General features: G+C 43.1%; 1 protein-coding gene across 1 annotated transcript in view; it reads right to left on the reverse strand.

Moving 5' to 3' along the window:
* Positions 1-19,765, reverse strand: part of LOC119429099 (protein unc-80 homolog) — a gene marked incomplete in the record, with an annotated part of 116,990 nt that overhangs the window by 61,833 nt on the left and 35,392 nt on the right. The window contains 4 exon segments of the mRNA XM_037696817.1: positions 2,411-2,564; positions 5,320-5,426; positions 13,286-13,494; positions 13,651-13,749. Of these exon segments, the coding sequence (XP_037552745.1) occupies positions 2,411-2,564; positions 5,320-5,426; positions 13,286-13,494; positions 13,651-13,749 (569 nt within the window).

The raw sequence follows: 19,765 nt of genomic DNA on the forward strand, positions 1-19,765 counted from the left end.
TAAATTAACATGACAAGTCTAATATTAGCCACACAGAATAAAGCTGTATGCAGACGATAATGTTTTTTCACTTCACTGAAACTCTGGAAAAATGCTACCAGACACCACCACAGAAGAGACGGATGGAGCACTTACATGAAGAAGCACAGAAATATGCTCGGCAGCAGAAAGATGGTCTTCTAGACAGAAAACAGACCACGCCTTTCTTCTCTTTTCACTGTCAAGTGAATAAGAGGAGGAGGTGCTACGTTTGAAAGAAGAGGAAGTGCATTGGGAACAAAACGAGGTTATAGGAAAGTTTACTCAAATCTAATTTATTATTATTATTATTATTATTATAATTATAATTATTATTATTATAAGAGCTTTAAAAAAGAAGCCACTTAAATAAGAAATGCGTTTTAGTGGCGTCTGAATGTCCGTTGTTGTGATTCTTTAGAGCTTTATGCACATGCTGCACAAAAAGATCCATAAAGCCAGTAGAAACATTTGCACTGATGACACTTATGGTTGATACTCAATACAGAGATACAGTACTGTTCTAAGGTATTATGGGTCGGAAAACACTAAACATAATCTATTACGAAAGGCTTTATCTTCCAGCTAGTTTCTTGCATTATTTAACTAATTGGATAGATGATGTGTAAAGTTCTACAGAACCAAAGTGATGCAGGCTTAAGAAGCAAACAAAATACTTAGATATCCAACATCTATTAGTTTTGCTAACCTTCACTGAAATCAGCAGTATTCAGAATGTTTTGAAATGTTTGTTGGGGTTCTGAGTTTCCTTGTTTGAGTCTGAGGCTCACAATCTTGTAGCTTGAATTTCAAGCATAGTAAAAAAAAATTGTGCAAAATTGTTTGCCTTCTTCCACCTGCGTAATATCACTAAAATTAGAAACATCTCATTTATAAATGATGCAGAAAAACTGGTTCATGCATTTGTCACGTTTAGACTGGACTATTGCAATGGTTTATTATCTGGATGTCCAAAAACTTCTTTAAAACGTCTTCAGTTGATCCAAAATGCTGCTGCCAGAGTCTTAACTGGAGTTAGTGGGAGAGATCATCTCTCTCCAGTTTTAGCTTCTCTCCACTGGCTCCCTGTCAAATCCAGAATATAATTCAATATCTTACTTCTAAACTACAAAGTCCTCAACAACCTAGCTCCATCTTCTATTACTGATCTTATTGTTCCATATTTTCCTAACAGAGCACTTCACTCTCAGACTGCAGGCTTACTTGTGGTTCCTAGAGTTTCCAAAAGCAGAATGGGAGAAAGATCTTTCAGTTATCAGGCTCCTCTCTTGTGGAACCCACTTCCAGTTTCTGTCCATGAGGCTGACACATTGTCCAGTTTTAAGACTGGGACTAAGACTTTCCTTTTTGATAAATCCTATAGTTAGGGTTGGCTTATTATGCTGCTATAGGCTTACACTACTGGAGGACAAATTGACCTAATTTCTTAAAATGAATTGTTGCAATTGAATAGTTTTCATTTGATATAATTTCTATCTTAACATGTGATTCTTGACCTGCCATTGTGTATCTGTTCCTCCTTCCTGTTCCTCTCAAACCCAGCCGGTTGAAGCAGATGACCGCTTGTCCATATATATATATATATAAATGTTTCTGTTCAGTGCCCTGAGATGACTTCTGTTGTGACTTGGAGCTATATAAATAAACTGAACTGAATTTTATCTCTAATTAATTCCAGAGTTGTTTGACCCTCCAAATGATGTAGAAATCATTTGGTGGGTCAGAGCATGGCCAAAGGAACTCTGTCAGGCAGGTTAGCTCAATATTGTCAAGACATGAGGTTCCTTTTAATCCATCATTTGCATTTCAGTTTTGGGCCACATCCTGCTCTGGTATGATTTGCCCCAAATTTGGGCTCCATTATGTTTATAGAACATTTCCTGTAACCCAATCTAAGACTGTCTCATAGACGTTGTGTCACATTGCTGTATTTGAATTGCAAAATGGCCTAAAAATCCTTTCTGGAGAGATATGTATGGCTTGAAAGTGTGCGATAACTGAGCTACAAGAACCAGGTTGGACCTAAATCTGTCTGAATTCTGGTCTGGATCAAAGTACAGTAGTATTTTATTGCTTCAACTGGGGGAGTTTGTAATCGTCTGGTATTAAAGTGCCATCACTGCATTGCTCTTTATGACTTTCTGGAGGCTTTTTGTATCGAAGCAATTCAAAGTACGATCCAAACACAGACCACATTTAGCAGCAGACATGGAGGATGGTGGACAGCGGGTCTGTCGGTGCGGAATAGACCACCACGACTTGGTGGAAGGAGACAAGACAACACCACACGGAGAGACAGGGACGAGGACAGAGAAGAGGAGAAGACAAAAGACGATGGAGTGTGGGACAGCCCGGGGTGGGGGAGGTCTACCATCTTTCTCTTCTGTGTGGTGAAGCTTGGATGGATTCCTCCTGCCAGACCTCCATTTACCGAGCCGCTTGAAGAAATTCTCCTCCTCGTCCCGGCCGTACTCCGGCCCTGCAGGGCCCCCTTCGGACAGCTTCACTGCGCTCGTGAACTTCACCTGGAACACATGAACACAAAATACTTGACAGATAAAACTGCTGACTGCCGCCATGTGATTTCACAAAAACTTCCACTTTGGGATCTGGATGCAAAACCTTCAGCGTGAGAAAAAACAATCACTATCATGTAAATAAACAGCTAAATAGCAACAAAAATGTTCCCGTTTCACTTAAAAACACCGTTGTGTAAACAGGGCCCAAGTTAGAGGAGCAAGCAGTATGCCGATTTCCACTGTCACTGAGGGATTTGAACATTAAATGTTTGTAGTGTTTGAGAAAACTGTTTTACTGGACTGGATTTTGACATGGCAACCCAATTTTTCACTGTTCTTTCTTATGCCTACTGTAGATGCAGCTACACGACAAAATTCAAGTGGGTACCTCATTTGTTGTGTGAACGCTTATGAAACATTCACACTACTGTGAGCCATTTTTCTTCTGTAGTTTTTCAGCATCTTTCTCATTCCACAATTTTTGTGCTTTTTCAACAAATCATAATCAAAATGTTCAGCTCTTTCAGGACAATCCTGCTAGGACTTTTGGTATTGGTGCAACTTTAGCTTTTTGAAATATTTAGTCTTTTCTGCCATTTTTTTCCTCATAGGTAATGAAATGAGCTCATTTTACATCCTTCATATCTTTAGATCCGTTTAGAACCTTTAACTGTTCCTTTCACATTTTTCAGCTACTTTCAGCTAATTTCAGCTGTTTTGTGCTCCTTTCAGGTTCTTTCTGCAAACTACAACATTTTTGTGCTTCTTCTTTCTGCTAATTTCAGCTTGTTATGCACCTTTCAGCTTGTTTATGCAAGTTTTAAAAATTTCTGCTATTTTGGCTACTATTTTAGCTGTTTTATGCTAATTTTAGCTTTTGCAACGAATTCTACATTTTTGCACCCATTCCAACCTTCTTTTAGCCTAATTGGGAGCAGTTGTGTTTCTCCACTTCCTTCTGGTAATTTAAGCTTCTTTCTGCTTTTTTTTCTTTAGCAACTATTCAGCTGTTCTTTTGTAAATTTCAGCTTTGTTCAGATAATTTCCATTTTTCTGTGTTCATATCTGCTTCTTTCAGCCTTATTGGGCAAATGTCTTCTTTATGCTTTCTTCTGCTTATTTAGCTTGATCTACCTTTTCAACTACCTTTTTAGTATTTTTTAGCTAATTTTAGCTGTTTTCAGATAAATTCAAGTTTTTGTGGTAATTTCTGCTACTTTCAGCCTAATTAACTTCTTCATGCTAATTTCAGTTTGTTATGCTACTTTCAGCTTAGTTCTGCTAATTTCAGATGTTTCTACTATTTCAGCTACTATTTAGCTGTTTTATGCCAAATTGAGCTTTACCAGTTAAATCAATAAAAAATTAAGCTAATTTCAGCTCCTCCTAGTTCCTTCTGGTAGCTTAAGGTTCTTTCTGACTATATAGTTACGTTTCAGTAATTTTTGTTTCTAATTTTAGCTTTTTCAGCTAATTTACACATTTCTGTGGCTCATTTCTGCTTATTTAAACCTAATTCGCCAAATCTGTGTTCTTTCTGCTTTCTTCTGCTATCTGAAGCTTGTTCTTCCATTTCAACTTCATTTCAGCAGGTTTTTTAGTTAATTTCACCTGTTTCTTAGCAAGTTCTGCAATAAACATTCACACTGCATTTTAACAGGAAGTGCAATTTCTCTAGTTTTCCTAGACATCATGCTCACAACTGGGTGAACATTTAAGGCAGCAGCCATCTTTGATGATGACCTGGCAACCCAATTTTCAACAGTGACTGTTATGCCTAGTAGAAATCACACAGCAAAATGGAAGTCAACACATTGCTTATTTTTAAAGTCATCCAACTCACTTTACATCACCCATCTTTACATACTGTATATACATATAGTGGCAGCCATCTTGGATTTTCATGTGGCAACCCAATTCTTGAAAGGAACGTTTCTTACATCTAGACGTAGTCACACCAAAATGGCATTTTATGCCTTAATTTTTTTTCAAGTTATCTAGCTCACAACACGGATGGACATTTTTGGCAGCAGCCATCTTGGAATTTTGACCGAACAACCAAATTTTCAAAAGGAACATTTCTTGCACCTAGATGCAGCCGCACAACAAAATGGAAGTGGGTACTTTACAAATTTTTAAAGTTTTCATGCTCGCAAGATGCACAGATGAACAGATGGAGGGGATTTCTAATTCCCCCTCTTCACTCTGCGATGAGGGACAAAAAGGGGAAATGATCCCTAGCTGGAAGTCTTATTTTTACCAGAAACGGCGGGATGAAGAAAAAAAAATGGATCGACAACCAGGAACATCTACATTTTAAATGTTTGCTTTGACACTCCAGGTCTGAATGAATGAGGGATTAACAGGCTTTTGCAGAACTCAAACACCTGCTAAAGAGCAAGGAAACAACAAAAGCATGCGGGAATACCAGAAGTGGGCATCAATTATCTACAGTAATGAGGTTGTTGCTCCAGTTTGATGTGGTGAGGAAGGAGTACAGACACAGGGTATGAATAACGATTGAAATAATTAAATTTTGGATACAAAATGAGCTTCCTCTGTGAAGTGGCTGGGCTCTGGTTCTCCAAGCACTGGAAGGAAACCTCAATCAAGATTCCCTAGGAGGAGCTGGAGAGTGTCCACGTTTCGCGGTGTCAACAAGTCCAAGAGGGAAACGTGGATACCCAACAACAAATAAACTGAAGGAACTTTTACAGATGTTTGAGACCTGAGCGGCAGAGACTGTTTTATGGAAGCTGACCTTTGAGCTCTGGCGGATGAAGGAGAGTCGATCCACTGAGCTGATATCCAGCAGGTCCTCGACGCCATCAGTCAGCCCAGACAAAGAGGAGCGCTTCAGCCAGTTTCCTGGAACAACCACAACCACTTGATATTACATCCAAATATGAACAAACCAAACAGTGGGTCAGGAACACAACGCATGCAGGGTCAAACATCAGACACGCACATCGTTACTGAGCACGCACACAGAGGGTTTGAAAAGGGTTTGTTCTAGATGCGCCCCAGTTTAGACAAAGTAGAAAAAGTCAAATCGGTAAGCATTAATTCTAAAAGCCAAGAAGCTAAGAGTTTGAAACGTTCAGATGAGAAGGCGAAGTGCATCACAGAGAACAGCTGCTGACTCTCCTGATGGGATCATTTTATGAATTACAAGCTACAAACCTTTGTTTTGTCTTTGTTTCACATTTTTATATTTTCAAGGAAGCCTTGCTGATGCTGCCTTTTATTCACGTCAATAAAAAGTAATCAGTCTCATAAAGTCATAGCTTGAACCATTCTTCTTCTTCTTCTTCTTTCAGTTTTTCCCTCTTTATGGGTCACCACAGCGAGTCATCCTTCTCCATCTCACTCTGTCCTCACTCCAACTACCTCCATGTCCTCTCTAACTGCATCTGTATATCTCTTTTTTGTCTTTTTCCTGCAGCTGCATTTCTAACATCCTTCTACCAATATAGCCACTGTCCCTCCTCTGGACATGTCCAAACCATCTCAGTCTGGCCTCTCTAACTTTATCTCACAGTTGTTTAACCTGTGTTGTACCTCTGATGATCTCATTCCTAATCTCATCCATCCTTGTCACTCCTAAGGAGAACCTGAACTTCTTCATTTCTGCCACTTTCAGTTCTTTCTCCTGTCTTTTTGTCCATGTCTCTGTCTCCAGACCATACAACATAGCTCCTGAAACTTTTCTCCATCCACTCCATCCTGCCTGGACTCTCTTTTTCACCTCTTTACCAAACTCCCCATTTTCCTGGACAGTGGACCCCAAGTACTTGAAGTCCTGCACCTTTGTGACCTCTTCTCCTTGGAGCCTCACTGTTCCACCGGTCTCACTCTTATTCACACACATGTACTCTGTCTTACTACAGCTGACTTTCATTCCTCTTCTTTCAAGTGCATACCTCTACCTCTCCAAGTTCTCTTCCACCTGTTCCCTGTTCTCATCACAGATCACAATATCATCTGCAAACATCATAGTCCATGGGATATTCCTGCCTGACCTCGTCTGTTAGTCGGTCCATCACCAGAGCAAACAAGAAGGGGCTCAGAGCTGATCCTTGATGCACTCCCACCTCCACCTTGAAGCTATCTGTCACTCCTACATCACATCTCACCCTGTCCTGCTGTCCTCATACATGTCCTGTGCCAGTCTAACATACTTCTCTGCCACTCCAGATTTCCTCGTGCAATACCACACCTCCTCCCTCGGCACTCTGTCATATGATTTTTCTAAATCCACAAAGACACAATGGAGTTCTTTCTGACCTTCTCTGTACTTCTCCATCAGCATCCTCGAAGCAAAGATGGCATATGTGGTGCTCTTTCTTGGCATGAAACCATACTGCTGCTCACAGATAGTCACCTCTCGTTGATGTCTTGCTTCAACAACTCTCTCCCAGATCTTCATCGTGTGGCTCATCAACTTAATTCCCCTGTAGTTGCTACAACTCTGTACATCACCCTTGTTCTTAAAAATTGGCACCAGCACACTTCTCCTTTCTTCGGACATTTTCTCACCCATTTGAGTCAAAAACCTCACTGCCATCTCTCCAAGACATTTCCAAACCTCCACTGATATGTCATCAGATCCTAATGCTTTTCCCTTTTTCATTCTTTTCAGAGCTTTCCAGACTTCACCCTTACTAATCTTTTCCACTTCCTGGTCCACAGTTTCTATGAACTCTACTCTTCTTTCTCTTTCATTCTCTTCATTCATTAGCTCCTCAAAGTACTCCTTCCATCTTCCCATGACACTCTCCTCACTTGTTAGAACATTACTATTCCTATCTTTACCAAGCCTAACCTGCTGCACATCCTTTCCAGCCTGATCCCTCTGTCTTGCCATTCAGTACAAGTCCTTCTCGCTCGCTAGCTTGAACCATTCATAACTAAAAAAAGATAATTAAAAAAAAAAAACACAAACAAATAATCCAAAGTAGAAGTCTACAATCAGTCTATATGACTTTATAGTTGTGCAAAACATAAAAACATTAAGGTCACTTTATGAATTTTAGGGGCAAAATAAGCAGGCGCTTAAACAATTTGCAAAAAAAAGAAAAAACGTTATCCGGGTGTCAAACAGCGTGCACACGAGGCATGTTGACCACCACAAACATGAAATGACACAAACACTGCATGGAGATGGTTTCATCGTCCAACATACGCAGGACAGATCGAGTGAGCGGAAGGCGGGCAGTCCCCCGGCACGCTACGGCACAAGAGAAGGGACATAAAACAGACCAATATGATGAACTGATTGGACCTCTCGACAGGAAAAGGTGCGATGTTGGACATACAGAGCACAACATATCAGAGAGAGAGATGAGCATGAAAATATACAATGTAGCTGAAATGAACTGTCACCTTTAATACAAAAAATCTCACAACAGAGCATGAGGGCCACAAAGAAGGAACAATGATAAGGAGGTTGTTTTTATGTTTTGGGAGTTGTGTAGCTTATCAACAGAAAAACTGAAAAGTTCTGCTGTAACGAGAATATTATGCCACACCTTGGACTGGCTCATCTAAATTATTGTATGTTCTTTTTGTACCGTAATGTCCAGACTATAAGCTGCTACTTTTTTCCACACACTTTGAACACTAATGATGCAGATGATTTATGGATTTTTACGGGCTAATGAGCTTCATGCCGCCAAAACATTTAGCCTTGTTACATCAGACCAATGAAATTAAAAAACAGGTCACAGTGGACCAATGAAACTGTTTGAATTACTATTTAATTAGTATTTTCAGGCAAATAAGTAACAGTTTTTTGCATAGATTTGTCAGTCCTGCGACTTATACACCGAAGCGACTTATGTACGTTTTTTTTTTTCCATATTCATAACGCAATTTTTTACTGATGCTTTAAATTTTTGAAGAACTGCAACAGCGAGTCCGCCATGCTCGTTTCACTCAGTTGGTGCAGACGGAGGAACGCTGGAGAGCTAGCAGCCCCAGCCACGATGGATGGATGGTGCCGCACCGCAGGCAAAATGAAGCTGTTTTGACCATTAAAGTGCATTTATTAAGGAAAAAAACTGAGACACACCTTTGCTATAATGTCGAGCAACAAATAATTGTTTTCACGACGTCAGAGCTAACAGCAGGGCTGTCTTAAAAGACAGAAATTTAAATGAAACCTGATCTAAAGGCTCAGAAGGAGCTTTGATCAGAGCGCGCAGTACCATCATTAGGTCCCACTGTGGAGCTAGTGGACGTGACACAGGTCTGTGTCTCCGTACACCTTTCAGAAAAACGCTTCATCAGCAGGTGGTTAAAAACTGTTCTGTCACCGAAAAACCTCATGACAGGAAGAAATAGCTGCAGCATAAGTTTTTATTATGCTTGTAGATGAACAGATGCTGGGATATATTCATCATTTAACGCGGGTTCTTCATTTTTCTGGACTGAATAAAACGTGCATTGAATTTAAGGAAAGGCAAACGTGAGACGTCATTTAAATTTGACCCATCAAAATGAATGCGGTCATTTATTTACAGAATCAAATTTAACATCAAACATTTACATTAATTTGGCAAATTATGAAAATAACAATATAAGCAATCAATCAGGAAAAATCATACGGCCATGATTTTTCGTTGCTGCACCACAAACATTTATAAAACTGTACAACTATGATCTTTTACCCACACGGATGTGAATAAGCACTTTACACAGACATTTCTAAATATCTGGGAGAATTTCTACTTGATAGAAAGTTAAAGATGAAAGAAGTTAAAGGGAGTTAAGATGGTATGTGAGGGAAATTAAGTGTTCACCAGAATCGACACTCTCCGGCTTTCTTCAGCTTTTCCATACAGTACACTTAGGTGATGAAATCGGCTCCTTTACCTGGAGATGTCTCAGGTGAGATTCCGTTTAACGCACCCTTTCAGCGTCTCAGTAGGATGCTGTTACTCGTCCGAAGTAATGGCGAGGCTCTGTTCGACACATATTCACCTCAGTGGAAAATGTTATAATCCCATGGAACTCGGGAGAGCTTTGTTGTCATGTCAGGAACTCCAACAGCACTCCATCAGAACTCAGCAGAACTTGAGTAGACTCTCACCGAACTCTACGCTCTCAGAACTCTTAGAACTCCGACAACTCTCCAACTCTCTAGAAGTCTGACCACTCTCCAAACTCTGTGCTTCCGTGTAGACCAGGAAGTACTGACATTTTAAAGACTCTTTCCCGGTTCACTTTTTGGGATTTTTCATTGGTCAGAAACGACCAGACGGGGTGGGTTTTGTGACGTAAGAGGTTAGAGACAGCGAGAATTGTTATGGGACAGCTCAGAAATGTTCTCACAGACCGAGAGGGTTTTGTTTTGGCGTGTTTAAAAACAGGTGCAAAACATCTCTATTTACGTCTGCGAGGATTCTAAAACATGACAGTTTTAACATAACAACTTGTTTTCCGTTTGACTGTAACCTTGGAAACGCACACACTTGCTCATTCAAAAGCAGAAATCAGAAAATGCATAAACTCTGCAACAGCTTTTAACATGAGAATAAAAATCATTACTCAGTTAATAAAATTGATTAGTTCACTGCAACATCTAAAATGGTTTGAACTAAGACACTTTGATTATCAACATTTGTAAGATAGTAATGATAATAAAAAGAGAGTGTTCTTTTCACTTGAATCTTCAAGAAAGAAAGTCTCAGGATGGGTGAACCTGTATTTATGGATTCAAATACATGAAATGACAGCTTCTGTCCCACAAGGTTCTAAAGGTCAAGAGTTTTGACCTTAGACTTAGTTTCGACGTAGGCCTAGTCCACTACATGCTGAACACTAAATTTCTGTCCATCAGTTGCTGTAGAAATGACAGCACACCACCTAGTGGGCATGAGATGGCCTCCACTCTTTTCTCTGCGCACCAACGCTAAAAACTGTCCACTTGATGTGTACATCGTTGTGGTGGAAGCGGCTCATGCACCCTGAATCGTACTCACCACATCCTGTTGGAGGCCCATCTTTTCTAAATGGATCCGTTCAGCGGCCAGACCCAAAGGTGCTGACCTATTTCTGGGTAACTCTTGAACACTCTTCCTGCCTGGAGGAGAGCGTCCTCCCTCCACGGCAATTTCCACAGCCGACCCGATATCAGTCGCTGCAGATTCGGAAACCACGGAGCACTTATGCGCTCGGTAGCTACGAGGATGACTGACAGCTCTTCCTCCCGGACCCGGTCCATGGTCCGTGATATCAGCAGGACTGGAGGAAATGCATAAAGGAGCATTTTTGGCCACAGGCTGTGAGCAAAGGCGTCCACTCCTAACGGTGGGTCGTCTTGTGGGCTCAGTGAGAACCATAATTGACACTGGGCGTTCTCCCGTGTGGCGGACAGATCCACTGCTGCTCGGCCGAACCTGCTCCAAATCCGAGAAATCAGCTCGGGATGGAGGCTCCAGTCTCTATGGCGGGAACTGCCACTCAACATTATGTCCGCTCCCCTATTCAGGACGCCGGGAATGTACACTGCTCTGATGGAGAGCAGGTTTTTGTGTGCCCAACACAGCAGCTGTCTCGCGATGCGTAACAGTTGGGCTGAGCGCACGCCTCCCTGACGGTTTATGTAAGCTGCTGTCCCTTTGTTGTCTGTGTGGATCAGAACATGCTGATCCCGCAGCAGGGAAAAAAAATGCTGTCACGTTTCAGACAGTGAAACATTCTAGCACATTTATGTGAAGCGACATATGGTCCAGCCACTGTGCTCCCACTGCCTGGGACAAACACGCGTCTGTGAAAACTGAGACGTGTGACGTAGGCCTGCTGATGGGAACTCCCTCTGACAGAATGAGGGGGTTTCCCCAGTGATTCAGATCGGTTCTCATGGAGGGGGGCACAGAGATAATCCGCCTCTTTTGGCGCACAGGATCTATGCGCAGGCGGGCGAACCATCTCTGAAGATGTCTCGTATAAAGCAAACCCAGCGGAACTATGACGTGGGCCGCTGACATCATCCCAGGAGTTGCATGACAGGCAGAGCTGTCACTACGCTGTCGGGTTTGACACGGCGGAGCTGAGCTGACAGAGCTTCGGCTCTTGGCTGTGATAAACGGGCTCTCATTGTGGTTGAGTTTGGTATGGTATGGTATAAAGTTTATTCATTTTAAAAAATACAAAACAATTCCATAACAGTATAAAAAATATACAAGAGGTTTAAAATGAAAGGCAGCAGAAGAAGAAAAAATCTTATTATATCTGCCCCTTTTTTCAAACAATTAGTTCAATCACAATAATTTTCAAGTAACAGTTTTTCTGTTTATCTGGGAGTGGAGCTAAACTCCACTCCCAGATAAACAATCATCTGCGACGGGCAAACAGAACTTTTTCCCAGTTTATAGAAACCCCAGGTTTAGCAGGTGTAACACTAGCGTTTTGGTCCGTGCGACTGCTTCCTATCTGGACCGAGCTAATAAAAGCAGATTGTCCAGATAAAAATTAATTCTCATTCCTGCCATGTGTAATGATTGCAGAGCCGTCTCCACACATATTGCGAACGTGCGTGGGTGAGGTAATAACCGAATGGTAGCCTGTTGTACTGATACGGAATCCCCTGGAGGAGAAACGCAGGAATTTCCTGTGTTTCGGGATGATGGAAATGTGAAAATATGTGCCCTTCAGATCTATGAAGGTGAACCAGTCGTTCTGGTGAAGTTCTCCAGCAGCAGTTTGATTGTCAGCATGTGGAATTGTCTCTCTATGATCGATTTGTTGAACATGAACAGGTCGAGAATGGGTCTCATCCCTCCGGTTTTTTTTGGAACCAGGAAGTAGTGGAAGGGGGGGAAAAAAGTATTTTCCTCTCCATTGGGAACTCTGGAAATCACATTTTACATCAGGAATTCCTGAACTTCTGACAGGAGAAATGAGCTCTGTTCTGGAAAATACAGAAACGTCGCTATAATCCCTCTGAACGGTGGGGGTTGATCTGCAAACTGCAGCGTGTACCCCCTGCTGATCAGACGGTCCATCCATCTGTCCAGGGAGCACACTCGCTGCCACTGAGTAACGCTCAGGGAGCGAGCACACATTTTGTGTTGTGTCATGTTCCTCATGAACGTCAACCAGACTAAAAACCCTTACTGCCATCACCCGCTCCGGAGTTCTCCGGGGGGGAACCCGGGGAGGTGTGTGTGTGGGGGGGGGGGGGGCTCCGACAGAAAAGGGCTGTATGTGTGCCTCTATGCTGAGCCCAGGCTGCGGTCTCACATTAGAGCTGAGATGAGCCAGCGTGCACTGAGAGGAGGCGTGACCGCTTTCTGAGTGAGACACCATTTCGGTGCCTTTCGGAGGTGAGGACCACATCTGCTTCGCCTTTAACCCATTAGCGACAGCCTTAAAGGGCGAAGCCTATACAAAATAGAACATTGGTTACGTACCGTAACCCCAGATTCTATGAGTATAGGTGTAGCCCTTTAAGCGTCGGGCCTCACTGGCTCCTGAGTGGCGGGATAAAACCCATCAGCAACAGCCTTAAAGGGTGAAGCCTATATTCATAGAATCTGGGGATACAGTACGTAACCAACATTTCTTTCAATAGAAGTGACACGTTTCTGTTGATAATATTTACACTTTATTCTCATGACATGAATAAACAACTTTTTTTTTTGTTCTTCCTCTGAGTGGCCCTAATATTAGAAATAGGCTAGACTTTTGCTCAGAAACATTTATATTCAACATCCACTCACCGATTGGGAGTTTGAGTTTCTTGCGCAGCGAAATGCGGCGGGATCTGGATCGGGAGCGGCGGTCCGTGGTGGTGCCGGAGTGTGCCGTGGTGCATTCCGAGGTGTCCTGCTCTGACTGGCTACTGGTGTCACTGGCGGCGCTCTGAGACTTGAACATCTTCCTCCAGAAATCTTTCCTGCCAAGAAGAGCACCCGGGATCTGTTCGTCACTGGCGGTGCACAAAAGGGAAAGATTTGAACGTTTATGGACAAAAGGAAAAATTTGAGTCAAGACAGGAAGAGAGTTTTTTTCCCCCTAATGTGAGCAGAGAAATGACAGCTGGGTGGAGGATGTTTCATGAGCATGCTGGCTGGTGAACACTCACTGTTCGGGGGTCTGGGGGGGTCTGCTGGAGATGTAGCTGCGACACTCATCTGCAGCACTGGACACCAGACCCTTCTCCCCGGACACACATGCCTCAGACCTGCACACACACACACACACACACACACACACACACACACACACACACACACACACACATACACACACACACACACACATACACATACACACAAGAGTGTGCGTCAGTGGTAGTCGGGACCACCGAAAATGAAGACACCACCAGGATCATTTTTAAAACAAAAACTAAGCTAAGCTAGTTCAAACATACAGATTGTTTTTCTCCTTTTTAAAGTTTATTTGTACAGATATTTTTGGTACAAAACTGAAATGTTTAAGTAAAATAATGAAGAGAAGTCTTAAGGAAAACTAAAAGGCTCAAATAACTGAAGCTATTTAAAGTTATTCGTACTCTCTGTGATGTCATTTCTTAAAGACAGGTTTTAATAAAAGCAGAAAACATAATAAATAAATAGATGGAGGAGTATTTTCCAACTAATTACATATTTTACCAGTACCAATGTCCCTGTCGCTGAAGGGTTTCAATAGTGAATGTTTCTGTGTTTTTCTGGACTGGAACTGAACAGAGAAAATGTTTTTGGTGCAAGATATTCAAGTGGGAAGGAGTTACACTGTGGAGAAAAATAGAGGGAGTTTTTTTTTTTATTCTTGTCCGAAGCAGTGCAGAGTGACAGATACTGGTGAGTGGAGAGAGCAATTTTATCCACCACCAGCCTGAACGACGATGAAGGTGGGGGGGTGGGGTGGACTTGACCACCATTGATTAATCTTTGGACACCCCAGTCATTTGAGAAAACTATATTTTTGAGCAATGTAACAACTAGAAAATGTTCAGATGCATGTTCAATAATCCAGGTAGAAAAATCTAAAAAAGTTAAATCTGGTCCTCTGGACATTCAAAAAACAAAACAAAACAAAAAAAATGGTAGAAACCTTTCGTCCTTCATCCGAAAGACTTCCTCAGTATGAGGTGCTATATTCAGCTCAGTCTTATAAATAGCACCTTCTCATAGTGGATCAACCAGTTTACTGATGACAGCCAAAACCAGCTGTTCACATAATCAAGGAGGACCATCAGCCTAACGATGGATCATTAGCACCCTGATGGCTGTTTGCTATTCACAGAGAGCTGAGTGATACTAGCAATAACAGCATTGTAAGAGGGGGACAGTTGAACACGGAGGCCTCCACCCCTGTTTAATGATGGATGGTTTCTTTTCATAAAGAGACTAGAAAGTGTATTTTCTTTCAACAATAGTGGTAGCCAGCAGGGCTTAATTTGAGCCAGATCCTGCTGGAACAGGATCAGGGAATTCTTATTTTGACAGGCTGTGTTCCGATAGTGTTTTCTCGGATCCGGTAACTCTCAGGCTTACTAATATTAAAGTTATGAACAAATATGACTGCCTTGAACAAATAAAAAATATTAGATATGCAAACAGAAAATAATTACATAAACACTAATTTTAAACACAACAGCCACTTACGAACATATAAGCTGCCCCTTCCAGTAGCATTTCCGTGTCTACCCTTAAACAATTCTCTGCCCCTAAGAGTGGTGGGGGTGAATGACCAGCTAACCAGGCAGCTGCAGGCAAGGGCCTGGAGGTTTCATATGTTGAGTCGGACAACAACGAGCAGGGACAGAATTGGGCTCGGTTCCGAGAGCGACTTACTTGACGGTTCCATCAAGTAAGGGGGGGATGATTGACAGAAGCGGCATGTTTACAAATGTAGGTAAGCATAGATGTTTAACAACCCATTAAAATACACCAAAATGTAGTACATCACATCTACTTTATTCAAAAATTTCTGGGGGAGGACCCCAGACCCCACCCCCACCCACTATTTGCGTTCTGGCATTGATCAGTTTACAAATTAAGCCCTGGTGGCCAGTATTTATATAGACAGTGGTGGCCATCATGAATTTTGACATGTCAGTCCACGTTTTCTAAAACTAGACGTAGCCACACAATAAAAGTTGGCCCGTTGCATATTTTTCAAGTTATCCAGTTCACAAGGTTTATATATAGTGGTGGCCATCTTGGATTTTGACATGGCAACCCAGTTTTCTTTAGGAATCTTTCTTACTACTAGCTGCTTCATGGACTGAAATGTAAGTCAATACTTCATTTAACTTTCAAATTACTGCAATCATAACATGCACAGACAGATGGTTCGACAGAGGGCATTTTCAATTTCCCCTTTTGCTCTGCGATGAGGACAAAAACAGATTAATTTTGTTCTGGATGTCACTGCATGGGCTCACTTCCACAAATCACCTCTGTAAACAACACCCGACAACTGCTGAAACCCTGTCTGATCCGACTCCTGCCACTACCATCATCACTTCTGGTCCAACTTCTGCCAACATCATCATGTCTGGTCTGTCTTCTGCAAACACCATCATCACTGGTCCCACTCCGTCCTTCCCTGAAGTCTTCTCATCTGTCACCACAGCCTCCCCTGTGACATCTGAACTCTGGACTCATTTGGGATGGTCTCTGAGTGTCCACCTGAACTCTAGTCCCGCTTTTGATAGTCCCCGGGCTATCCACCTGAACTCTAGTCCCACTCTGGATGGTCCCCGGGCCATCCACCTGAACTCTGGTCTCACTCTGGATGGTCCCCGGGCCTTCTACCTGAACTCTGGTCTCGCTCTGTATGGTCCCCGGGCCGTCCACCTGAACTCTGGTTCCATTCTCGATGGTCCCTGGACCATCCACCTGAACTCTGGTCCCGCTCTGGGCTGTCCCAGGGTTGTCCACCTGAACTCTGGTCCCACTCTGGACAGTCCCCGGGGCTGTCCACCTGAACTCTGGTTCCATTCTGGACGGTCCCCAGACCATCCACCTGAACTCTGGTCCCGCTCTGGACGGTCCCCAAACCATCCACCTGAACTCTGGTCCTGCTTTGGATGGTCCCCGGGCTGTCCACCTGAAATCTGGTTCCGTTCTCAATGGTTCCCGGACGATCCACCTGAACTCTGGTCCCGCTCTGGACGGTCCCAGGGTCATCCACCTGAACTCTGGTCCCACTCTGGATGGTCCCCAGGCCATCCACCTGAACTCTGGTCAAGCTCTGGACGGTCCTCAGGCCGTCCACCTGGATTCCGGTCTAACTTTGGACTGCCCACCTGAACTCTGGCTTTGCTCAGGACGGTCTCTGGACCGTCCAATTGAACTCTTGCCATCTTTGAATGTTACCCAGGGCCATTTATAGAAAGTTTGTGTTCTTGTTTATATTTGCTCCCAGGCCTAGTCCTGCCAGTTTCATTTTCTTTTTTTTGTGCCTTCCGTACTCGTTTCCCTCTCCCTCCCACCCATTCTGTTTTTCTTTGTTGTGGTCTTTGGGGACATCAAGAGCCATCCCTTGAGAGGGGGGTTATGACACAGTCTGTCCCTTGTCTGTTTTCTTTGTATTTCTATGTCTTCTCCTTCTTCTGCTCGTTGTGTTTATTGTTTATTTCATTCTGCTTCTTGTTGTGCGATTCTGTTCCTTATGTATTTTACTCTGTGTTTTCTGTCATTTTCCTCTCACTCCTCAGCCTGGCTCTCCAGCCTCTATCTAATCATTCACACCTGTCCCTAATCAGCCACCTGCCCAGGTGCATTCATTACTCACTCTCCCTCTGCCTTATTTAAAGCTCTCTTCTCCACCACTCTGCGTTCGGTCATTGTTCTGTTTTCGCACAGATGACTCAGTCCTCCTCCGTTCCTTTATGTCTGAGCCTGTTACCTGATGTCCTGTTCCGTACTTGCCTGACATTTAGTTCTGTTCAGTTTATGCTCGCCCTGCGCTTGAGTAAGTTTTGCTGCCTTGTCAACCTTTTTTTTTTTTATTTTTTAATAAACTCTTTATTTTAAATATATCCGAGCTCCATGCCTGCCTGCATATGGGTCTAAAACCTGAGGATGGTGTCACTAATTAGTATTGACCTCAGCAATGTTTTTTTAACCGAGAAGGAAATTATGATATATTTTACCTCTATGTTAGATTTAATGTTCTGGCTAAAGTTTTACAAGGCAAAGGCCTATGCTAGATTATCTAAACATTAGCCTACTAACTGAAAGGCACTTAGCTAATGACAAGCGGGTTAGAGGATTGAGGAGAATTCATTATTGTTGACTTTTATTTTGTTTACAGATCAGTTACAAAACATTTACCATGCTCTTTTCACCAAAATACGATACGCAGTATTGCTCCCTGCTTCGGCTGTGCAATGAGTCAAGTGTGCATCATGGCCATAACTTGAAACTAGTCCGCATGCGCCCTCTACTGGATACATTGTACACTTAACGCCATTTGCGAGAAAGGACATGGCTCATTCCTAGCATTTTAGGAATGAAATTTGGAAGTGTTTATCACTGATATGATATGTAACCCAAACGTCTATATCGGTCTAAAATATTGGCTCTACCGATCTATCTGTCGGGGCTCTAATTATAATTGCCCCTGGTAGGGTCTCCTAATGCAGATTGGTCCTAGGTGACAGGTCAGACAAAGAGCGATTCCGAAGACTCTTATGGACAGAAAAAAGTAAGGGGTTCAGTGTCCCTTGCCTGGACATGGGTTGCCGGGGCCCCACCCTGGAGCCAGGACAGTGGGAGGGGCCCACAGGCAAGCTCAAGGTCACTGAGATCAGGCTCAACCCAAACAAGCAACATGGTTTTGCCTTCCTGTGGGCCCACCACCTGTAGGAGGGGCATGAGTTGGGTGCATGACTCCATGGGCAGTGGCTGAAGGCAGGGTCCTTGGTGCTCTGACCCAAGCTTACCAAAGCTGGCTCTAGGGACATGGAATGTAACCTCTCTGGCAAGGAAGGAACCTGAGCTTGTACGTGAGATTGAGAGGTACCAACTAAACATGGGCTCACTTTGATGTAAGGCGCGAGCTCTGAAACCAATCTCCTTGAGAGGGGCTGGATCTTATTCCCCTCTGGAGTTGTCCATGGTGAGAGGCATCGAGCTGGTGTTGGTATAATCTTACCCCCCCAAATTGATTCCTGTGTGTTGGGAGTTTTCCCCAGTAGAGGGTAGCTTTTTGTGCTTACGTGCCAAATGGCAGTTTAGAGTATCCAAACTTCTTGGAGTCCTTAGCGGCGATGATGGAAGGTATGCCAGGTGGGGACTCCTTTATTCTGCTGGGGGAATTCAATGCCCAAATGGGTAAAGTCAGCGTGACCTGGAGGGGCGTGATTGGGAGGAGCAGCCTCTCTGATCTGAATTCGAGAAGTGTTCTGTTGTTGGACTTCTGAGCTAGTCATAGTTTGTCCATCACAAACACCATGTTTGAACAAAGGGGTGTCCATAAGTGCACTTGGCACCAGGATGCCCTAGGTCATAGATCGATGATTGACTTTGTAGTCATGTCATCTGATTTGCAGCCATTTGTTTTGGGCACTCTGGTGAAGAGAGGAGCTGAGCCATCAACTGATCACCACCTGGTAGTGAGTTGAATCAGATGGTGAGGGAAGCTGACGGACAAACCTGGTAGAAAATCCCATCAGAAAGATCTTCAACTGACACCTCCGGGAGAACTATTTATAGAATTGCGCCACTCAAGGTGGCTGCATGTTGGAGTAGCTCTGTTTCTTTCATTCTGAGATTTTACTTTTGGAAACTTTAATTCCTCTTTTTCTGGATGTAAATTACATTTTTTGGATGATTGTTTCCTCTGGTATCGGATGCTGTACAGTTGGAAGGATTTTTACTGAAACTTTTTTAATTTTGGACATTTGTTATGATGCATAACCATGGCTAAAAGGCAGTTTTTTGCAACCAAAAGCAGCTGATTAACATCTCAAAAGCTCAAATAATATCTCAACTACAGCCCCAAATCTCAAATGAGTTGAAAGGATGTTCTGTGGACGCATTCTCATCTACCTGCCAGCTGTGCTCAAGTGCCTGACCACTGAGATCCTGGAACTACCAGGAAACATGGCTCATTACAGCGGAAGGACAGGATCGTCCCTCGGCACCTACAGTTGGCTGTCTGCAGCGACGAGGAGCTCAGCAGGCTGCTGGAAGGAGTGGCCATCGCTCTGGGAGGCGTTCTGGGAGGAGTTCTGCCAGGCA

This window comes from Nematolebias whitei, chromosome 23, assembly GCF_014905685.2.
Source record: "Nematolebias whitei isolate Nwh7 chromosome 23, NemWhi1, whole genome shotgun sequence".
NCBI lineage: Eukaryota > Metazoa > Chordata > Actinopteri > Cyprinodontiformes > Rivulidae > Nematolebias > Nematolebias whitei.